This window comes from Prionailurus viverrinus, chromosome C1 (genome assembly GCF_022837055.1).
Source record: "Prionailurus viverrinus isolate Anna chromosome C1, UM_Priviv_1.0, whole genome shotgun sequence".
In the NCBI taxonomy this organism is placed as follows: Eukaryota; Metazoa; Chordata; class Mammalia; order Carnivora; family Felidae; genus Prionailurus; species Prionailurus viverrinus.
This window is the reverse complement of record NC_062568.1, coordinates 67654100-67672519: the sequence shown is the minus strand read 5'-3', so window position 1 is coordinate 67672519 and position 18420 is coordinate 67654100. Positions and strand designations below refer to the sequence as shown.

General features: G+C 35.9%; 1 protein-coding gene and 1 long non-coding RNA gene across 5 annotated transcripts in view; one reads left to right on the top strand and one right to left on the bottom strand.

Annotated features, from left to right (window-relative positions):
- The window catches only part of LOC125172320 (uncharacterized), a 106415-nt gene that overhangs the window by 25055 nt on the left and 62940 nt on the right, over positions 1-18420 (top strand). The window lies entirely within an intron of this gene.
- The window catches only part of LY75 (lymphocyte antigen 75), a 131405-nt gene that overhangs the window by 53028 nt on the left and 59957 nt on the right, over positions 1-18420 (bottom strand). For 3 of the 4 annotated variants that reach the window (XM_047870175.1, XM_047870172.1, XM_047870174.1), the window contains exons 20-27: positions 18316-18395; positions 17595-17734; positions 15542-15647; positions 14954-15114; positions 8113-8242; positions 6665-6891; positions 2625-2790; positions 784-951 (exon numbers count right to left, since the gene is read on the bottom strand). In XM_047870175.1, coding sequence (XP_047726131.1) covers positions 784-951; positions 2625-2790; positions 6665-6891; positions 8113-8242; positions 14954-15114; positions 15542-15647; positions 17595-17734; positions 18316-18395 — 1178 coding nt within the window. The remainder of the gene's footprint in view (positions 1-783; positions 952-2624; positions 2791-6664; positions 6892-8112; positions 8243-14953; positions 15115-15541; positions 15648-17594; positions 17735-18315; positions 18396-18420) is intronic. The other variant, XM_047870173.1, reaches the window with a different exon arrangement.

Below are 18420 nucleotides of genomic sequence, written 5' to 3'. Positions count from 1 at the left end.
TAATATATATTTGATAATGTCTAACAGGAAACAATGGCATGTAGTGTTTCTCAACCTTGCTCTTTTTCAAAGGATTCTTTTTTGTAGACTATCTCTCAAGACTAGTTTCTACATTTTTGGGAATAATGGTTTGATATTTTCCATAAGAACTTCCCACAGTTCCCTGGTCCACTGCTGAGAAGTCATAAAGCCTCAGTGGATCTCACCGACAATATCTGGAGAGTCCTGAGAGCTACAAGTGTGAAATATGCATTTCTTTTATGCAGAGCTCTTCTTTGCTTTCATTTACTCACCTGAGCTTTCAACTACGCAAATTTGCCTATTTTCACTTCGCCTGTAGCCTCGCTTGGTTGAACATCCAGTTCTCTGCTTGCTGGTGTCATTTCTGTGTCTTTTAAAGTAGAACTCGTTTTGTTCATACATGTAAAGACAGACTGGTTCTCTAATGGATAGGTAAAGGAGTAGCTCCTATATTCTCCATTTTAACTAAACACAAATCTTAATTTTTTGTTGATAATGTAGAAATTAGGAGATGAGTATTTTTGAAATCTAGTCGCTAGTGCTAATTAAAAATATTTATTGCTAATTAAAAATATTTATAACACACTCAGGTGAGACTTGTTTTTTTAATGAACAAATGTAATGATTACTCATAAGTTGCTCAAGAACAAAGTCATTCTCTTTTTCATCTCAAATACTCAGAACATGTGATTTTGGATCTGTTAAATAAAAAATAGTCAATAATTTTAATAATCACTTATCTAGAACACTTAAGATACTTACTCAGATTCTGGCATTTAGAATGAACTTCATCTGGTGTTACTGCATGATATTTAGTCTTTCCTACCATGAAATTGTAGCAAGAGTTCTGAAATGGTATCCACGGAGTTGACAGAACGGGAGAGGGACACTGAACACTGTCAACCGGTTTGATCTCTTTTTCAGTCTCATCTGAAAAAATGACAATGGTAAGAATTCTAATCTTAGATGTAAATGTTAAATCCTGTTCAGAGTAATTAGGCTTGATGTGTAGGGAATATTCAGGAAGCCAATAAATAATAGCTTAATGATGCTTGTTCTGTTTATACTCAAATATAATGTGACCTCTTAACTGGGTTTCTGTAGGAAGGAATTTATTTAACATAATCTCTTTCCCCTGCTGTGGAGTGAGTGGGAGAATATAAAACAATAGGTCCTATTAGGTTAAATGTTGTTTCTGTATTCTCGTATCACCAAACCTCAAATACAAGGGGCAACCTCAAAGACTACACAAGGATATTAATAATAGGCACCTAACTATAACTTTGGGAACTCATCTTTAAGTTTCTGGTTACTGGTATTTCTCTAATTTTAATTTTTTTACTGTTTATTTATTTTTGAGAGAGGGAAAGAGCACAAGCGATGGAGGGGCAGAGAGAGAGAGAGACAGAGAGACAGAGAGACAGAGAGAGAGAGAGAGAGAGAGAGAGAGAATCCCAAGCAGGCTCTGTGCTGTCATCAGAGAGCCCAATGCAGGGCTTGAACTCACAAACTGTGAGATCATGACCTAAGCTGAAGCCGGACACTTAACCAACTGAGCCACCCAGGTGCCCCTTTTCTCTAATTTTAAAGATAAATTTTAATTTTTATTTATTTATTAAAGGTACATTTTAATGAAATATGTGATGTTCTAAGTTGTTGCTTTAATGAAAGCAAACAGAAATAGTTGAAAATGTGATTATGGCTTTTATTATGAAAAAGACATAGACTCCAGGAGATGCAAATATAGATATACTCTACTCAAAGTCAACAAACAGATTTAATATGCAGTAGAGACCATCCAGCATGTCTCCCAGGTTGCAACAACTCCCTTTGGGAAGTAGTCTTTTCTTTCTACTGCAAACACACACATGTGGGCCTCTGGCAGTTGTAAAACTACTTTACTCTGAGCTAGAGATTGCGTACCTTACTCTAGCGAGGTACATCAGATTCTAAGAATTTGGAAAGTATAATTTAGGGATAGTCAATCCATCTCCAGTTATGGCTATCATTGAAAGCTACAGAGCTGCCATGTTTTACCATGCACAGAGAGAAGCATAAAGTATATAAAAAGACGAGTGCAGGTCTACAGAGAGAAACAGAAAGGATAGGTGGGAGACAGTATCTCTGGGTTCCAGATTCCATTCAGTTTCTGATTCCCATTCTTCATGAGGCTCAGCGATATCCTCATTTTTGAGGATCTAAGTGTCCCTTTTGGCTTAAGCTGGCTTGAGCTGGTTACTGTTACTGGCAAACAAATGAATCTTAACAGTGACTCTTAAAAAGAAAGATTAGTTGTTGATCATAAGAATTACAAAAAAATAATTCTCACAAATATGAGTTTTCTATAGAACATAAACACAAAATACATACAAAATGAGACCAATGGGAGTTAAAACTCAAAGGTCAGGTACCATTGTCAGCTGACAAAAATAAAGATATAACATGTCTAAAATAACAAATCAATGACAAAGTATTTAATATATAATAATTCTACTTGAATTTTCACAACAAATTTTGTTGTAGAAAAAGAACGTGATTATAATTTCAAGACCAGATTTTACAAAACCACCCCCCATAAATTAAAATATTTAAAATTAGCATACTTCCTGGATAGTAGCAAATAGCACCTGGTTGCTGATGCTCACAGTCAGATGTCTTCCAGAAACCATCAGTGTCTAACATTACACAGTCTTCAAGTTGATTATTATTTTCAATCCAGCGGCTAAATTGAAGATGTTTCCCATCTGACCAACCATAGTTGAGTTCATCCTGTAAGCAGCCGAAATACAGTTCAAGTGGCAATACTTCATGTTATCTCCTTTGTATTATTTCAACCCTCATGCTCAATCTAATAACTTTTAATTTTATCTTATATTTAGCACATAGTTACACAGCACTTACCACGTGCCAGGCACTGTTCTAAGTGCTTTGCAAAGATTAATTTATTTAATCTTCCTAACAACCATATGAGATAGGAACCTTTATATTTCTTTCACAGATGAGGAGACTGAAGGCATGTAGTGTGCCCAAAGTCACATAGAATGTATACTGCAGTGCTGGGATTCCAATCCAGGCCATCAGGTGCTAGAGTCCATGGCCTGAGTCATTATGCTAGGCTGCCTCACACATAGTTGGAACTGTTGGTTGTTGCAAGTCAGAAAAACAATTATGTGGTAGTGTAAAGAACACAGGCTCTGGGGCTACGCATATCTAGTTTTGAATTCTGGCTCAGTCCCACATTAGTTTTTGATTTTGAGTTTACCTTGCCAAGTTTCCATCCCCTCATCTATTAAACGGATATGACACTTAATCTCTCAGGGCTGGAATTCGTGGGGTAACGTATAAAACATGTAACTCAATGGCCAGCTGGTGCACAGGAAGAGCTACATAAGTGTTGGCTCTCTCCCTCTAACCCTGACTCAGGCCTTATGGCTCTCACACTGTTATTTTTACACTTGTCTTTGTAGAAAAGCTTCCTCATTCACTAAACTCTATTGTGCACTAAAAGTCTATGAACATCTGTCTTTACATCCTGACAAGGGCCTGACCACCCACCTATCTTGAGAGAGGCTTTACAGAATAGGTACAAAAGTCCAGGGTACAGACCTGTTTGGGCTTCCCCATGGTGCTGTCAGAGCACCAGCCCTTATACATTGACCCAATGAATTAAGCTGTCCTGAGGCCCAAGACAATTCTGCATCCCTGGTTTATTTGGAATACTGGGCAAAGGCCACACACAGTATCCTTAGTGAACCATAAATAACAAACATGTTCAGGCTTCAATACTACCAACTGTTTCATTCTGAAAACTGTTCTCCACCAGAGTTCCAGTTGTAACCTTGTGGCCTAAGCCTCTGACCTCAAATGTGCCCTTTGGCCATGGAATGTTGCTTGCACTTGGTTGTTACCCTGGATTTCTTCACCTTTGTTGCACTCACAGCAGGTCTTTGGAACTTCTATTCCTCGTAGATAAATCACCGCACCTTCTATCTCTCTGCTGAATGTGATCTCTCTTTATTACGACTATAAGCGTCTCTTTACTAAATTCTTGACCTTAATTGATCTTAATCAAAACCTGCCTTTCCCAAGGGAATAAGTTCCTTTCAACACTCACAAGGGAAGGCTGTTTATTTTTCCATTCTCAGATACCGCAGGGCTATGAGAATGGGATAGCAGGTTATTTTTTTATCTCCTTCAGTCATTTCCTTTGAGGTTTATGCAAGCTCCCAGATTCTTTGCTCTCTCTGACATTCACTGAGGACTTGCCTCCTTATTCCCCCCTGATATTCACTGGGGAGATACCCCATGTCTTGCTCTGTCCTCTTGGTCCAACCATCGACTTACAGACATTAATGTTCATGTGGGTAATTCATCCAGCTCCCAAGCCTTCTTGACTTCCTCTCTATGTATTTCCACTTCTGTGTACTTGAGTGACCCACTGCCACTGCCACAGTCTGAACTTTATATAAACCAGAACTGCTGTGAGCCTTAGTTCAGGCCAACATCATTTCCTGCATGAATTTCTGTAAGAAATCTCCTGACTGCTCGCTTCCTTACCCACCCTCTGCCAGTATAATTCTTCTTAAGTAAAAACCTGATATTGTCACTACCAGGTTTAAAATCTTTCAATACCCTTCCATTGCTTTCAGTGTAAAATGTATCCTGTCCATGCTCCAAAGATTTAAGGCAGCTTATGCAAATACACAGTAAACAGCTACATAGAATATGTTAAAGAGTGAAAGAAAAAAGAGAAACATAGGTACAGATTGAAAATAGGATACGAAATAAGGCCAAAATCCTTCAGTGGTGAATAAAAAGTTACAAAATGGTATGATTCTAATTATCTTAAAAATATACATGTGCGGGCACCTAGGTGAGTCAGTTGGTTAAGTGTCAGACTTCGGCTCAGGTCATGATCTCACAGTTTGTGGGTTTGAGTCCCGCATCGGGCTCTGTGCTGACAGCTCGGAGCCTGGAGCCTGTTTCAGATTCTGTGTCCCCCTCTCTCTCTGTCCCTCCCCCACTCGCACTCTGTCTCCCTCTGTCTCAAAAATAAATAAACATTAAAAAAAAAATACATGTGTACATATAAAAAACTTGAGGGATATATGCCAGATTACTAAATCATATTTATCACTAGTTACTGGGATTATAGGTGATCTTAATTTTCTTTTAAAAATATTTACTATAAATTTACAGATTTTCCACAGGGATGGTATTGCTTTTGTTTCAAAAGGTTAAAGGTGATTGAAACTAGGAAATGTAATAACTTATTACTACCCTCACAAGAGACACAATGATGGGTTTTACATAAACCCAAACAATGAAGAGGAAATAAATAAAAGCAATGTAATGAAAGAATTGATATAGTAAGTCTTAAAAACTAGTTCAAGCTGACGATCTGGCTCTGAGAGTCTCAGAGAAAACATTCTTCAAGCAATTTCTAAATACTAGTTTTAACTGAGCTTCTAGTACATGCTGGTGGTAATTAATCCAAAATTTGTCAAAGGTAATGTTTACTTCTGAGCCTATTTTAAGTTTTTTTCACCCATTCTCCAGTTCAACTCTGGGTGTGCGCTAGGACTAAATCACTTTCAATCACATTTTTTTCCATGCAGCCCTAAAACCATCTTGGTATATACCACATTGGTATATTGAGGGTTTCCCCAAGGTATATATAACTTAGGTTTACTTCACAATGTAAGGTACTCTTCTGTCCTACTCTGCCAATTGCCTTCTCTCTGAGAGTGAAGAATACTGGTTTAGGGGACATTTATCTAACAAGGGCTTCACCAGTCATGCACTGTGCAGATGCAGGGGGCAGGGTTCACATCACAATCTTTGTAAATGGCACCCCCTATGCAGAGCATAATATATGCAGCCTCACATACCAGCCCTATATTTTACCCTTCAATACATCTCAGTGGGCATACATAGAGAGCCTAGAACAGAGACAAAAATGACCTACAATGCTGACAGAAATACTACAGCTTTATTTATTATTATTTTTTACTATACCTTTATTTAGAAAAATACTTATTAATTATAGCTAAATGCTTCAGAAGCATAAATGTTCCTGTTTATGTAACATGTTTGTAGCTTAGCACTGAGAATTAGCAGGAGACTAGTATTCTTTGCTGGGCTGTGAAATAAATTAGAAGTACTTAAGACATCTATCCAGGATCAGGCCTTGAACTGTGGTGAAACACTACTCTAATCCACTTTTAGAGAGGCTTAATTGTACTCTGCTGATTCTGAAAAGGATAAAAAGACTCTTCATCAGAAGCCATAGTACTTCTACACACTGGACCTCATCTGATTTAATTCTTCTCTTCCTCTCTTATTTTCATTGGCTGGGGAGAGATGGCAGTTCCTGCTTCTAGCTCAGTCTTTTACTAGAATAAAAAGAAGTGCTCATCTACATATGTCCACTAGAACTTCTTCTTAATCTAAACAATAAAGCACCAGATCTTTCAACAGTGGAAAGATGACTACCACTAAAAATTATACACTTCATGAAATTTACTCACTGGAGTAAGATTTTACAACCTCTGGGTTCTTTTGGTCTGGTATGAGAAATGCTGTGTGCAACAAAAATTTCACATTTCGTCAGTCAATCCTGGCAGTTGGACTGAAAACTTACGTCTCGACTGGAGAGTCCAATCCATAAAGAAGAGTTATGAAGGACCGTCTGCACAGTTAGGAACGCCTGCTGGTAAGGGTCTGTGATGCTCACCAGGTGCATGTTATCTTTCTGACACTCCTTCAGAGCATCAAACCAAGTCAGACTCTTCGGGATTATTTTGTACAAATTATTTAGATACTTTATAGTGTCTGAAGTATTCTGCAAGGTCTGTCTGCTTTCAATTTCTGTGTGTAAAAGAAAAAAAAACACAAAAACCACCCACTCTGCAAGGCATGGGACATTTCTTCATTTCTCCATAAGTAGTTTAGCTATTACTTATCCATTTATTTTAGATTTTCGTTGGGAGAACTAAGTACGTCTTGGTGTATACCTTAGGCAAATATGTTTGAGCCGCATCTTTTTTTTTTCTAAAATTGGAACAAAATTGTTTTTGTTAATCTGATTTAGGAAGGAAAAAAGGTATAAGTAAAAGTAGGCTACAATGAGATTACCATTTCAGATTGGTTTCAAATACCTCCTTTGTTTGAACTCCTTTAACAAGAGGAGGTGTTAGGTATTCCCTTACAAAGTTTTAATCGGGGAGAGCTCCCATGAAAAAAATGTACAAAACAACCCACAAGAGGATATATTGAATTATTATTTTACAGTACTTCCCTGAATAAAGCAGTTACTAAACAGTATGAGACAAGTGACCATAGGTTAATTAAACAAAAAGTTCCTTAGAAGTACGTGGATTATCTACTTGAGGTTCTCATTACATGATAAAGCTTTTTAGAAATTTTATTTATTTTTGTTTGTTTATTTATTTATTTTTATTTTTGAGAGAGAGAGAGGGAGGGGCAGAGGGAAAGAGAATAAGAATCTTAAGCAGGCTCCATGCTCAGCACAGAGCCCAACGCAGGGATCAATCCCATGGCCCTGGGATCATGACCAGAGAACAAATCAAGAGTTGAACATTTAAGTGGCTGAGCCACCCAGTCGTCCCCAAAGGTTTTTTTTTTTTTTTTAATCATTTATTAAGAACATTGTGACCAATGAAAACAATGTGATACTTTTGAAAAACATCTTTTTGAAAATATGGACCTCTTAAAAAAATTTTTTTTTAGCATTTATTTATTTTTGAGAGACAGAGACAGAGCACAAGCGGGGGAGGGGCAGAGAGCGAGGGAGACACAGAATCCAAAGCAGGTTCCAGGCTCAGAGCTGTCAGCACCAATACTTAATTTTGATATTTAATTAGGCAAAGCAATGACACTTGAAAAAAAATCACATTCCATTTGAGATAATCTGACTCACTGAACCAATATGAGTTTAGCCATGTTGAAAATTTAGGGAAGCTATATGTTTACAAATTAATATTAATTCATTTATAAGATTTTCATGAAAAAGTAGTGTATATATCTAACAGCATAAAGTACCATAGTTATCTAGATGATAATTCATACCTGAATATCTCTGACAGAGAGACAGAGTGTGGTGCTCACTGCAGGAAGTAAAATTCCATGTCCCAGTATAAGGCGACTTTTCGAGGTTGAGCATTAGAGCACAGTGGTATTGGGACTCTTCCTCAAAAATCTAAAGGAAAAGGCAAATATGTACAAATAATCATGAAACTACCTGTCTGAAGATCCCAGCAAGAGAACTTTATATTCCAAATTGGATTTTTCGTCCTATAAAAATTTCATTAAGGAGCTGACTGTGAAATCACAAGAAAATCCTCCAAAACTTCCAAAGAATGGGAAAAGGGCAATTAACTTTAGAAATTATAAAACAAAAAAGGAAAGGACCCAAATAAGTAAAATCAAGAATGAAAGAGAGATCACGAACAACACAACAGAAATAAAAACAATAGTAAGAGAATATTTTGAGCAATTATAAGCCAATAAAATGGGTAATCTGGAAGAAATGGACAAATTCCTAGAAACATATACACTACCAAAACTGAAACAGGAAGATATAGAAAATTTGAACAGACCCACAACCAGTAAGGAAATCGAATTAGTAATCAAAAATCTGCCAAAAAACAGGAGTCCAGAGCCAGATGGCTTTCCAGGGGAATTCTACCAAACATTTAAGGAAGAGTTAACACCTATTCTCTTGAAACTGTTCAAAAACTAGAAATGGAAGGAAAACTTCCAAACTCTTTCTATGAAGGGTTTCGTAGGTTCGAGCCCCGCGTTGGGCTCTGTGCTGACAGCTCGGAGGTTGGAGCCTGCTTCGGATTCTTGGTCTCCCTCTCCTTCTGCCCCTACCCCACTCGCATTCTGTCTCTGTCTCTCTCAAAAATAAATAAACATTAAAAAAAATTTTAAACAGATCAAGAAAAACTGGTACAAGATTAAAACTCAATTATAGTAATATTTAACACTCTGCTATCATTCTTGATATTTCAAAGCAAAAAAAGTAATGATGATTAATTTAATTTATTAGATGTTTTTAAATTTTTTATGTTGACAAACTGTATACAACAGAGTACTCACCTTAAAGCTTTGATCCTGTATCTGTCACTATAAAAACATCCATAAACATCTATTTAGATTTCATTCTCTGATCACAAATCAATAATACTAGGTGTGAAAATTTTTTCGAAGTATATTGTTCCTATATTTTTTGTATGCTTGAAACATATCACACATTTAGAAAAATAAGAAAAGTAGGCTTATCCCAGGAGTTACAAATTTTATAAAAACACATACACACATGTTACACAATAAACACGGAACTAAAACTGAAATAAAATAATTATAGGAAAGAATAATATCACCAGGGATATGTGTAAAACTTTTTTACAGAGGCAAATGTGTATAATTATTAAGTGTTTTATTTGAGAGTAGTTGACACACAAAGGTACATTAGTTTCAGGCATACCGCATAGTGATTTAGCTTCCCTATATGTTATACTATGCTCCCCACAAGTGTAGCTACCATCTGTCACTATATAATCCACTTATAATATCATTGACTATAATCCCTATACTGTGCCTTTTATTCCTGTAACTTATTCCCATAACTGGAAGCCTATATCTTCTTCTTCCCTTCACCCCGTTTGCCCACCCTCCCACTCCGCTTCCTCTGACAACTATCAGTTTGTTCTCTGAACAAACATTCAGTTTGTTCTCTGTGTTTATAGGTCTGACTATCCTTTTTATTTGCTTATTCATTTGTTTTCATTTTTCACATGAGTGTTTTCCACATAGGAGTGAAATGGTATTTGCCTTTCTCAGTCTGACTTACTTCCCTTAGCATAATACCCTCTATGTCCATTCATGTTGTCACAAATGGCAGGATCTCATCCATTCTTATGGTTGTGTAGTATTTCTGTGTGTGTGTGTGTGTGTGTGTGTGTGTGTGTGTGTGTGTACCACATTTTCCTTATCCATTCATCTATCAATGGATACTTAGGTTGCCTCCATATCTTGGCTATTGTAAATAATGCAGCAATAGATATAGGGGTGCATATATCTTTTTGAATTAGTGTTTTGGTATTTGGGTGAATACCCAATAGTGGAATTCTGCAAATATATATTATTAAATGTATTCTGGTTTTTAAAGGAAAGATGAACTAAGAATTGAATACAGGAGATTAGAAAATGAATAAAAATATAACACCAAGAAAAACAGGATAGAAAATGTAGTAATATTTGTAAATGTATCTTAAGCAATAGGAGTAGAGAGGGGAGAAGAGGGAAGAGGAAGCCATTAACACACCAATTTTGTAAAAATCTGAATAAGAAAAAGTAAAAACACAATCAAGTTAAGATATGGAGATTTAAAAAGATAATAGTATACACAATTTTATTCTAATACATTAGAAAATCTAAATGAGGGGCACCTGGCTGTTTCAGTTGGAAGAGCATGAGACTCTTGATCTTGGGGTTATGAGTTCGAGCCCCATGTGGGATGTAGGGATTACTTAAATACATTTTAAAAACTTAAAAAAAAAATCTAAATGAAGTAGGCAACTTTCTTGAAAACTACAAATTAGCATAATTTTTATAAGGAGAAACAGAAAATCCAAAATGTACCAGTAACTTTGGAGGAAACTGAAAATTAATATTAATAGTTCATTTTAAACATTATGTGTCAGAGAGCTAAAAGCTTTAAATGAATTGTCTATGTAATCCTCACATTGTATTGTAGGTGTAACAGTGTCAGAATTTACAGATGAACAGTTGAGGCTTAAGAAAAATTAAGTGAACTTACAAAGGCACACTAAATGGCTGGATGGAATTCAAATGCAGACAATGTGACTCTGGAGTTTAAGCACTCAACCACTACACCAAATCCTTTTATTATTAAAGAATGATCTCTGAAAAGTAACATCACATGATTTTTTAGGTAATTCCTTCAAACTTCCAGGGAAAGAAAATTCTCCAGGCTGAGTCATAATTTCAAAACATAAAGGCAAAAAGCTACCCAGTTCATCTTACGAAGCTGACGTAATCGGAAAAAAAATCCGACCACATAGCATAAAAAATTAACTCTGTGAACAGAGATGAAAACATTCTCAAATAAAATTCTAATAAATCCAATTCAGTATAGTAGTAAAATAATAATCCATTCTGAGCAACTAGATTTTATGATAAAATGAAAATGGTTTACTATAGCTATACCACAATTTTAGCAGATGCTGGAAATAAGCTTCAGAAAATTCCGTACTTATTCTTGAATAGAAGTTCTAAATAAGCTAGTTGTAGAATGATAAAACTTAAAGAGTAGGCATCATATATAACAATGAGAGACTTCAGACAGTCCAGAAAATACAGAGCAAGTCTAGGTTGGTGGTTATTACTTCTGGTAGTACTACAGTTCTGGAAGTCCAGCCATATGTGGTGAAGCATGGACAGGTTATGATTATCTGATTAGGAACCCCCCCAAAAAATCTAGCGAAAAACTCTGAGAAGTAATAAGAGGCTTTTAGGAAGATGGATGCCTGTGAAATACATATATAAATATACCCAAATAATAGCTTTCTGCCTGTCAGTGAGAAAATCAAGAAAAAACCTGCCATTCTCAGAGGCAATGAGACAGAATTACAAAAACTTCACTGAGGGCTCTGAAGGAAGACTTGAGTAAATGGAGAGATATAGTACACCATATTTTTAAATTGAAAGGTTAATAAAAAGATGTTAATTCTCCCTAAAATATTGTCAAATTCTCATCAGAACTATTTTAATTTAATTAGTTTAGTTGGAAATTTACTAAATAATATAGTTTGCAAGAATGGACAAGAATAGCTAAAACTATTGTTTAAAGGTATACATAAAGGATAACTATTCTTATTATTTTTTTTAAATATGGCAAAATTATAGTATTTAGATCAGCGTTATAGCTATGTAAGAGCATATCACATACACACACATTTAATATATAATAAAGGAGGCATCCTATATTGTCTTTAACAAATGGAAGTATATTTAATAAACGATGTTAGACAGGACTAGGGAAATGCCTTAAGTATTCACTGACAACATGCACAACATACCATGGCTGTACCATGCTGTCAGGAAAAAAAAGGCAAAGAAAATATAAACATATATTTCACTAACATTTACATGATGAGCTTTGTAATCTAATAGAAATGGAGGAAAAAAAGGAAATAAACAGATTTGAATATACACACATGCAAAAAATCAAAACTTATTTCTAGAATATTTTTGGTATTCAGAGTTTAAAAATGTACTGGAATATTTTTAGTAAACACAGGAAATACAGAGTTAGCATGTTTAATATTTAGTTATAATATCATAAGAAACACATGAAGGCAAGAAAGAAAAAAGAAATATATGAAGGCTTTGATAAATATTGGCAAAACATAACATTTATACTTGATGAAATTCAAATTACTACTGAACTTATAGAACTTACTATATATAATTTATTAGATATCAGAGAAATATAAACAAAAATATGACATATTTAAATTACCAAATTAGCAAGAATTTTTAAAAGACAATGCCCCTTGCACCTGTTGGGATGAACACTGGATGTTGCATGGAAACCAACTTGACAATAAATTTAATATTAAAAAAAAAAAAAAAAGACAATGTCTCTTACAAGCAACGTAGTAAAGTACCTAAGAACACTGGTTCTGTGGAATCTTGGACCTAGATTTAAATGTGAGTCTGACACATTTAAATGTGCATGGCTGCACAATTGGGGGTAAGTTACAGGATTCCTTCTGTTTTTACATTTCTAAGAGAGAGGTGGGGTAATAGTCTTTTTCACATCTGTCATGCAGATTAAATGAAATAATGTATATGATGCATTAGCAAAGTACCTGACACATATTAGATGCTCAACAAATGTTAGAAATTGTTAATATGCTGCTATGGATAAAATGGCAATCATAATATATTGCTAATAAGAATATAAACTCATAAACCTTTCTGGAAAGCATTTGGTGATCAGGGCTTTATAACTACTTACATCTTTTGATCTGGCTATATGACTTCCAAAATCTATCTTAAGGAGGTAATTTGAAATATAACCAAAGATTATGCACATAAACGTCCACTATAGCACTATTTATGATTGTGCAAAAATGGAAACAACCTAAATATTTTCGCATATCTATCATGAAGTGTTGTGCAACTATTAAAATGCTTATCAAGTATATTTTTTAATGGTATAAGAAACTGTTATATAATACTAAATAAGGAAAGTAGAAGACCATAGTATGTATACAGTGGTAAACAGACTGTGATTTTATCTATGTCAGAAAGATAATATATGAAAAAGCCCTAGAAGGAAAAATGCTGAAATACTTATTGTGATTTCCTAGATGTGGGTTCAAATATAGTCTGTGACTCATTTAGTAGGTTGTGACATCAATTCAGTAGATCTTGACTCACATATGTGATAATGAAATAGGACTGGATAGGAGAAGGAGAATAGCTTAGACTAGACTAGACTAGAATAAAATAAAATAGAAAATATCAGTGGGTATATGCTGTAAGGGTAAGTACTGTTTCTTGAAACATCTGTTTCAATTCAATATTATATTTATATTCATGTACTAAATGGTAATTTAAATGTATTTCTTACTATGGGGTTATGGTTGAAACCTTGAAAGCTACTGGCCTAAGTATAAGTAGAATCAGGTTGACAGTTTTCTTTATTGCATTTACTCTTCTACAACTTTCAGATTTTCTATAACCAAGCATTACTTTAATATTTACTTTGTACAGAATTACATATGACTCAGAGTTCCCTTTGCCACCAACATCTACCTTGAGCAAAGTTATACTGCATCAGGAACATCAACTGACTGTTGTCTAGGCATACCTTTGGAATTTGACTTTAAAGTTAATTTCTTAATCTTTGCCATTGTGCAAAGGGTGGTTTATATCCAGCAAATAGGGAAGACAGAAGCAGGGGGCAGCAGAATCATGGTATAAGGTAACTATTGTTAACACAATGCTTTTTTCCCTTCTATAGCTTCTTTGTGTGTAGCTGTTTGGGAAGAATGATCACTAATCACCAATTTTGTACTTTTGGCCCCAGGAGACAGCCCCCAAATCCCAAAAATGTTAATAAAACATTTTTATTTGCTTCTATTTGCATCTCACTCCTTGATGGCTTGTTGTGGTTGTAAAATAAGTGTCATGGAGTCTGAAGCTACTGTGAAAAACAGGGGCATCTGCCTGAATGCTGGGGAGCTCCTGTTCTTCTTGTGACAGTTTTACTGACATATTACTCATAGGTGATATAATTTACCCATTTAAAGCACACATTCTATAGTTCTTAGTATATTCAACTATGTAACCATCACCCCCAATCAATTTTTAGAACATTTTTACCACTCCAAGAAGAAATGCCATGCCCTTTGGGCATCACCCCCAATCTTTCCTTTCTCCTTAGCCTCTGGCAAACACTAATCTACATTTTATCTTTAACGATGTGCCTGCTCTGCACATTTCATATAAGTGGACTCATAAAATAGACCTTTATTCTTTTTTTATATGCTTATTTATTTATATTGAGAGAGAGACAGAGAGAGAGAGTGTGCGCACATGGGGAAGGGACAGAGAAAGAGAGAGAGAGAGAGAGAGAGAGAGAGAGAGAGAATCCAAAGCAGGATCTACACTGTCAGCATGGCGCCCAATGCAGGGCTTGAACTCATGAACCGTGAGATCATACATGACCTGAGCCAAAGTTGGACACTTAACCACCTGAGCCACTCAGGTGTCCCAACAGACCCTTGTTATTATCTTAATCTAGTAATTTATGGAATACTTGGGTATGTCACAAACCTATATAGATTTCTGATTCAAAAAAACTTACATTTGTTGGTATTTTCAGCCTCCAACCAGACAGCAATGGGTGGAAGTTACTGTATGTCAGCTCCCTGTTGTCTGTCCACTTGTTTATCCTTTCATAGGCAGTCCAGCGCAAACCAATCCATAATGTAGCCTCCATATCCGGAAGCAAGGATGTAATAAAATCTGTCAGAAAGAGATTTTTTTTAAAAGCATTTGACTTATTCAAATTAAAGATATATTAAAAATGTTAATGAATATCTCTTGCTTATCTACAAAGATAGTCTTTTACCTATTCTGTAAAATAAGTTTATTTATTTATTTTGAGAGAGAAAGAGAGACAGAATGAGCAAGGGAGGGGCAGACAGGGAGAGGGAGAGAGAGAGAATCCCAAGCAGGCTCTGCAATGTCATTGAGGAACCCGATGTGGGGCTTGAACTCACAAACTGCGAGTTCACAACCTGAGCCAAAACCAAGAGTCAAGTGCTTAACTGACTGAGCCACCCAGGTGCCCCTAATAAGATTTTTTAATATGCTAATTCCCCACGGCCTCCCCAAACAATCTTGGCTCCCCAGATCATAATAAAACATGTTTTCAGAACAATTCTGCTACCTTGTTCTCTCTGGCTCAACACTGAAGGAAGGGTGCCACCATAGGTATGACAAGTATCACTTGCTTGAGAAAATGTGAGAGACTTGGGTTTGATTTTTAGAAAACACTGTAAACAAAAAACAGGAAGAATATTCTTATGAAGAATAAGATTCCAGACACAGGAAAGCTCACATAGTAGGTAAACACTTCATCTTTATTTTTTTTTAAAGAGAGAGAGAATGAGAGAGAGAGAGAGAGAGAGAGAGCACAAGCCAGGGAGAGGGACAGAGGGAGAGGAGAGAGTGTTAAGCAGGCTCCACGCTCAGTGCAGAGCCTGACGCAGGGCTCAATCCCATGACTCTGGGATCATGACATGAGCTGAAATCAAAGGTCAGAGGCTTAACTGATTGAGCCACCGAGGTGACCCATAAACACCTCATCTTTTAGAGGGCTGCTAATTTTTGGTCTCTGAGAGATGGAAATTTACAAAGTAGTACTATATGAATGCAGATCTCTGCTTTCAATATAAGCAACTAGAGTGGTCTATTAGTCAAACTATTTTTTTTAAACCTCCCATTTATTTATTTATTTATTTATTTATTTATTTATTTGACATTTTATTTATTTTTGAGACAGGGAGAGACAGAGCATGAACAGGGGAGGGTCAGAGAGAGGGAGACACAGAATCTGAAACAGGCTCCAGGCTCTGAGCTGTCAGCACAGAGCCCTACATGGGGCTCAAACTCATGGACCATGAGATCATGACCCGAGCCAAAGTCGGCCACTTAACCAACTGAGCCCCCTAGGTGCCCCCAAACCTCCCATTTATTGAGTGCTTCCCATGTGCTAAACAGTTTGCATAATATTATCTCATTTAATTCTCACAACAAATGGGGGGAAACTGAGGCACAGGGCAGTTAAGTAACTTCTCCAATGAGTGAAATAGCCAGACAGTGGTATGGTCAGCATTTAGATTGTGTTCCATCTGACTTCAAAGGCTGCATTCCAAATCATCACCTCCTTATATAAAAACAGGTATTTTAAAACAAATCATCCCTGTTTCTTTTGGCAGGATATTTTAATTCAAAATTACACCAACTATGTAAATTAATTTAGTCCCAGTACCTTGGGGAAAAAAGATTGTACTACTTTTAAAATTAATATCTTAGCTTTAGTACAGAGCTTTCAGTTGTCAGACACATATCTTCCTTTTTCTTTTTGATACTATGATCACATTAGTACAGAGTAGTATGCTCTAAATTGTGTTCCTTGAAACATTCTACAAAATGCTTTCGTTCATCTTCCTTACAGACTGCAGTGGCCAATGAGCTATATAAATCATCATCATCGGGTGGCTTCTAGAAAAGACCTGAGAGAGAACACTCTGAACTTGAGCTTGGACGTTTTATTATGCTAAGGATGGCAGAGCAAAAAGACAAAAGGAGCCATTTTTGAAGATGTCATGGGGCTCTCACACCAACCTCAGCCTGCTTATCATCAAACTTCTCTTATGTAACAGAACAGATAGATGTTTTAACATACTATAGCAATCTCTCTACTTAGCATTTCCAAAGAGATACATATACCAATACAGATTATGAATCTCAAAAGAGGCAGATCTAGAATGCCCCCTTTGGAAGCAAGATCAATGATGAGCATTTTGTTAGCATATGTGTAGTTCCCAAAAAGTAGTTTGGGGAATGCTGGTCTAATTTAATTGACAGATACTGCTTGGATGTTTTCTTTCAGGGGGAAAATTTATCAGCCAGAAACTGTCAGTTTGCTTCATGCTATAGAGAGAGTCTATTTAAAGTATTACAATCCATTGACAGATCAATATCAGCAATTTAAGTTTAGTAGCAACAGAATAGGAACACAGGACTTGGAAAGACCTGTAGGCATGCCTAACTTGAGAGTCAACTTGGTTTCTGAAATGCAGAGGGATCGGGTGAGTTACTGAAATATGCAGAGGCTATCTTAGTGAAGTTATCTGATGGGCTGCTGTTCTGCCACAGGCCATACAACCAGCATGAAAGCAATCATCATTTGTACAATGTAGCAATTCTCTTTTTACCTTATTCTGAAAAGCAATCCAATCCCCAGAGCACTGTATTTTAGCTGCAGAATCTGGACTATATTTTTCTAACGAAGAGACATTATATTTTTCACAGATGAAGGGCAACTTGGTACTACAGTCTGCAGGTTTATTTAAGTCTGAGAAATGAAAAGCAGGATTACTGTAGTGAGAATTTTCCGTTCAGCAAATTTTAAAAACAATCCAGTAGTAAAGAAAATCTCTTCAAATCATTCTTTCCCAAACAGTTACAATATATTCCTTTTCTCCTGTAGCCATTTCTATCTTCTATAATTATCAGTAGGTTATAGTATACCAGTGTTGCCGATAAAAATGCACACATTTGGTATAATGACCTCTGTTACCACAGTTCCTGATGGTGAGAAAATAGGTTGAAAGCGAAGGCTAATGAAGGGGAAAGAGACCTAAACTATATTTAGAATTTGTTACCTGTTTATCTTGGCAAATTTGTTTATAAGCTTATCAGTTATGAAATTGGTAAGTTTATTTCTAAGTAACTGCTTTAGGGTAAAGTCAAAATATTCACAGTGAAAAGCACCTTTATCTGCATTTGGAATTTGAGCCATAGTCATTAGCAATAAGCCAAAACAAGATGAAGCAACCAAACATGTAATCAAAAGGAAAACAAGGTTAAGCTAGTAATTGAACCTGAAGTTCACATATTACATAATTAACATTAAAGGATTTGGAATTAATTTACCGCTAAACCAAGTCTTGGCAGACATGTACAAGCATTCCTCCCGAAATGTTATAGGAAAGTGATGCCATAGATATCGTGAGCTGAAAGAAAAGGAGAGATTGCACA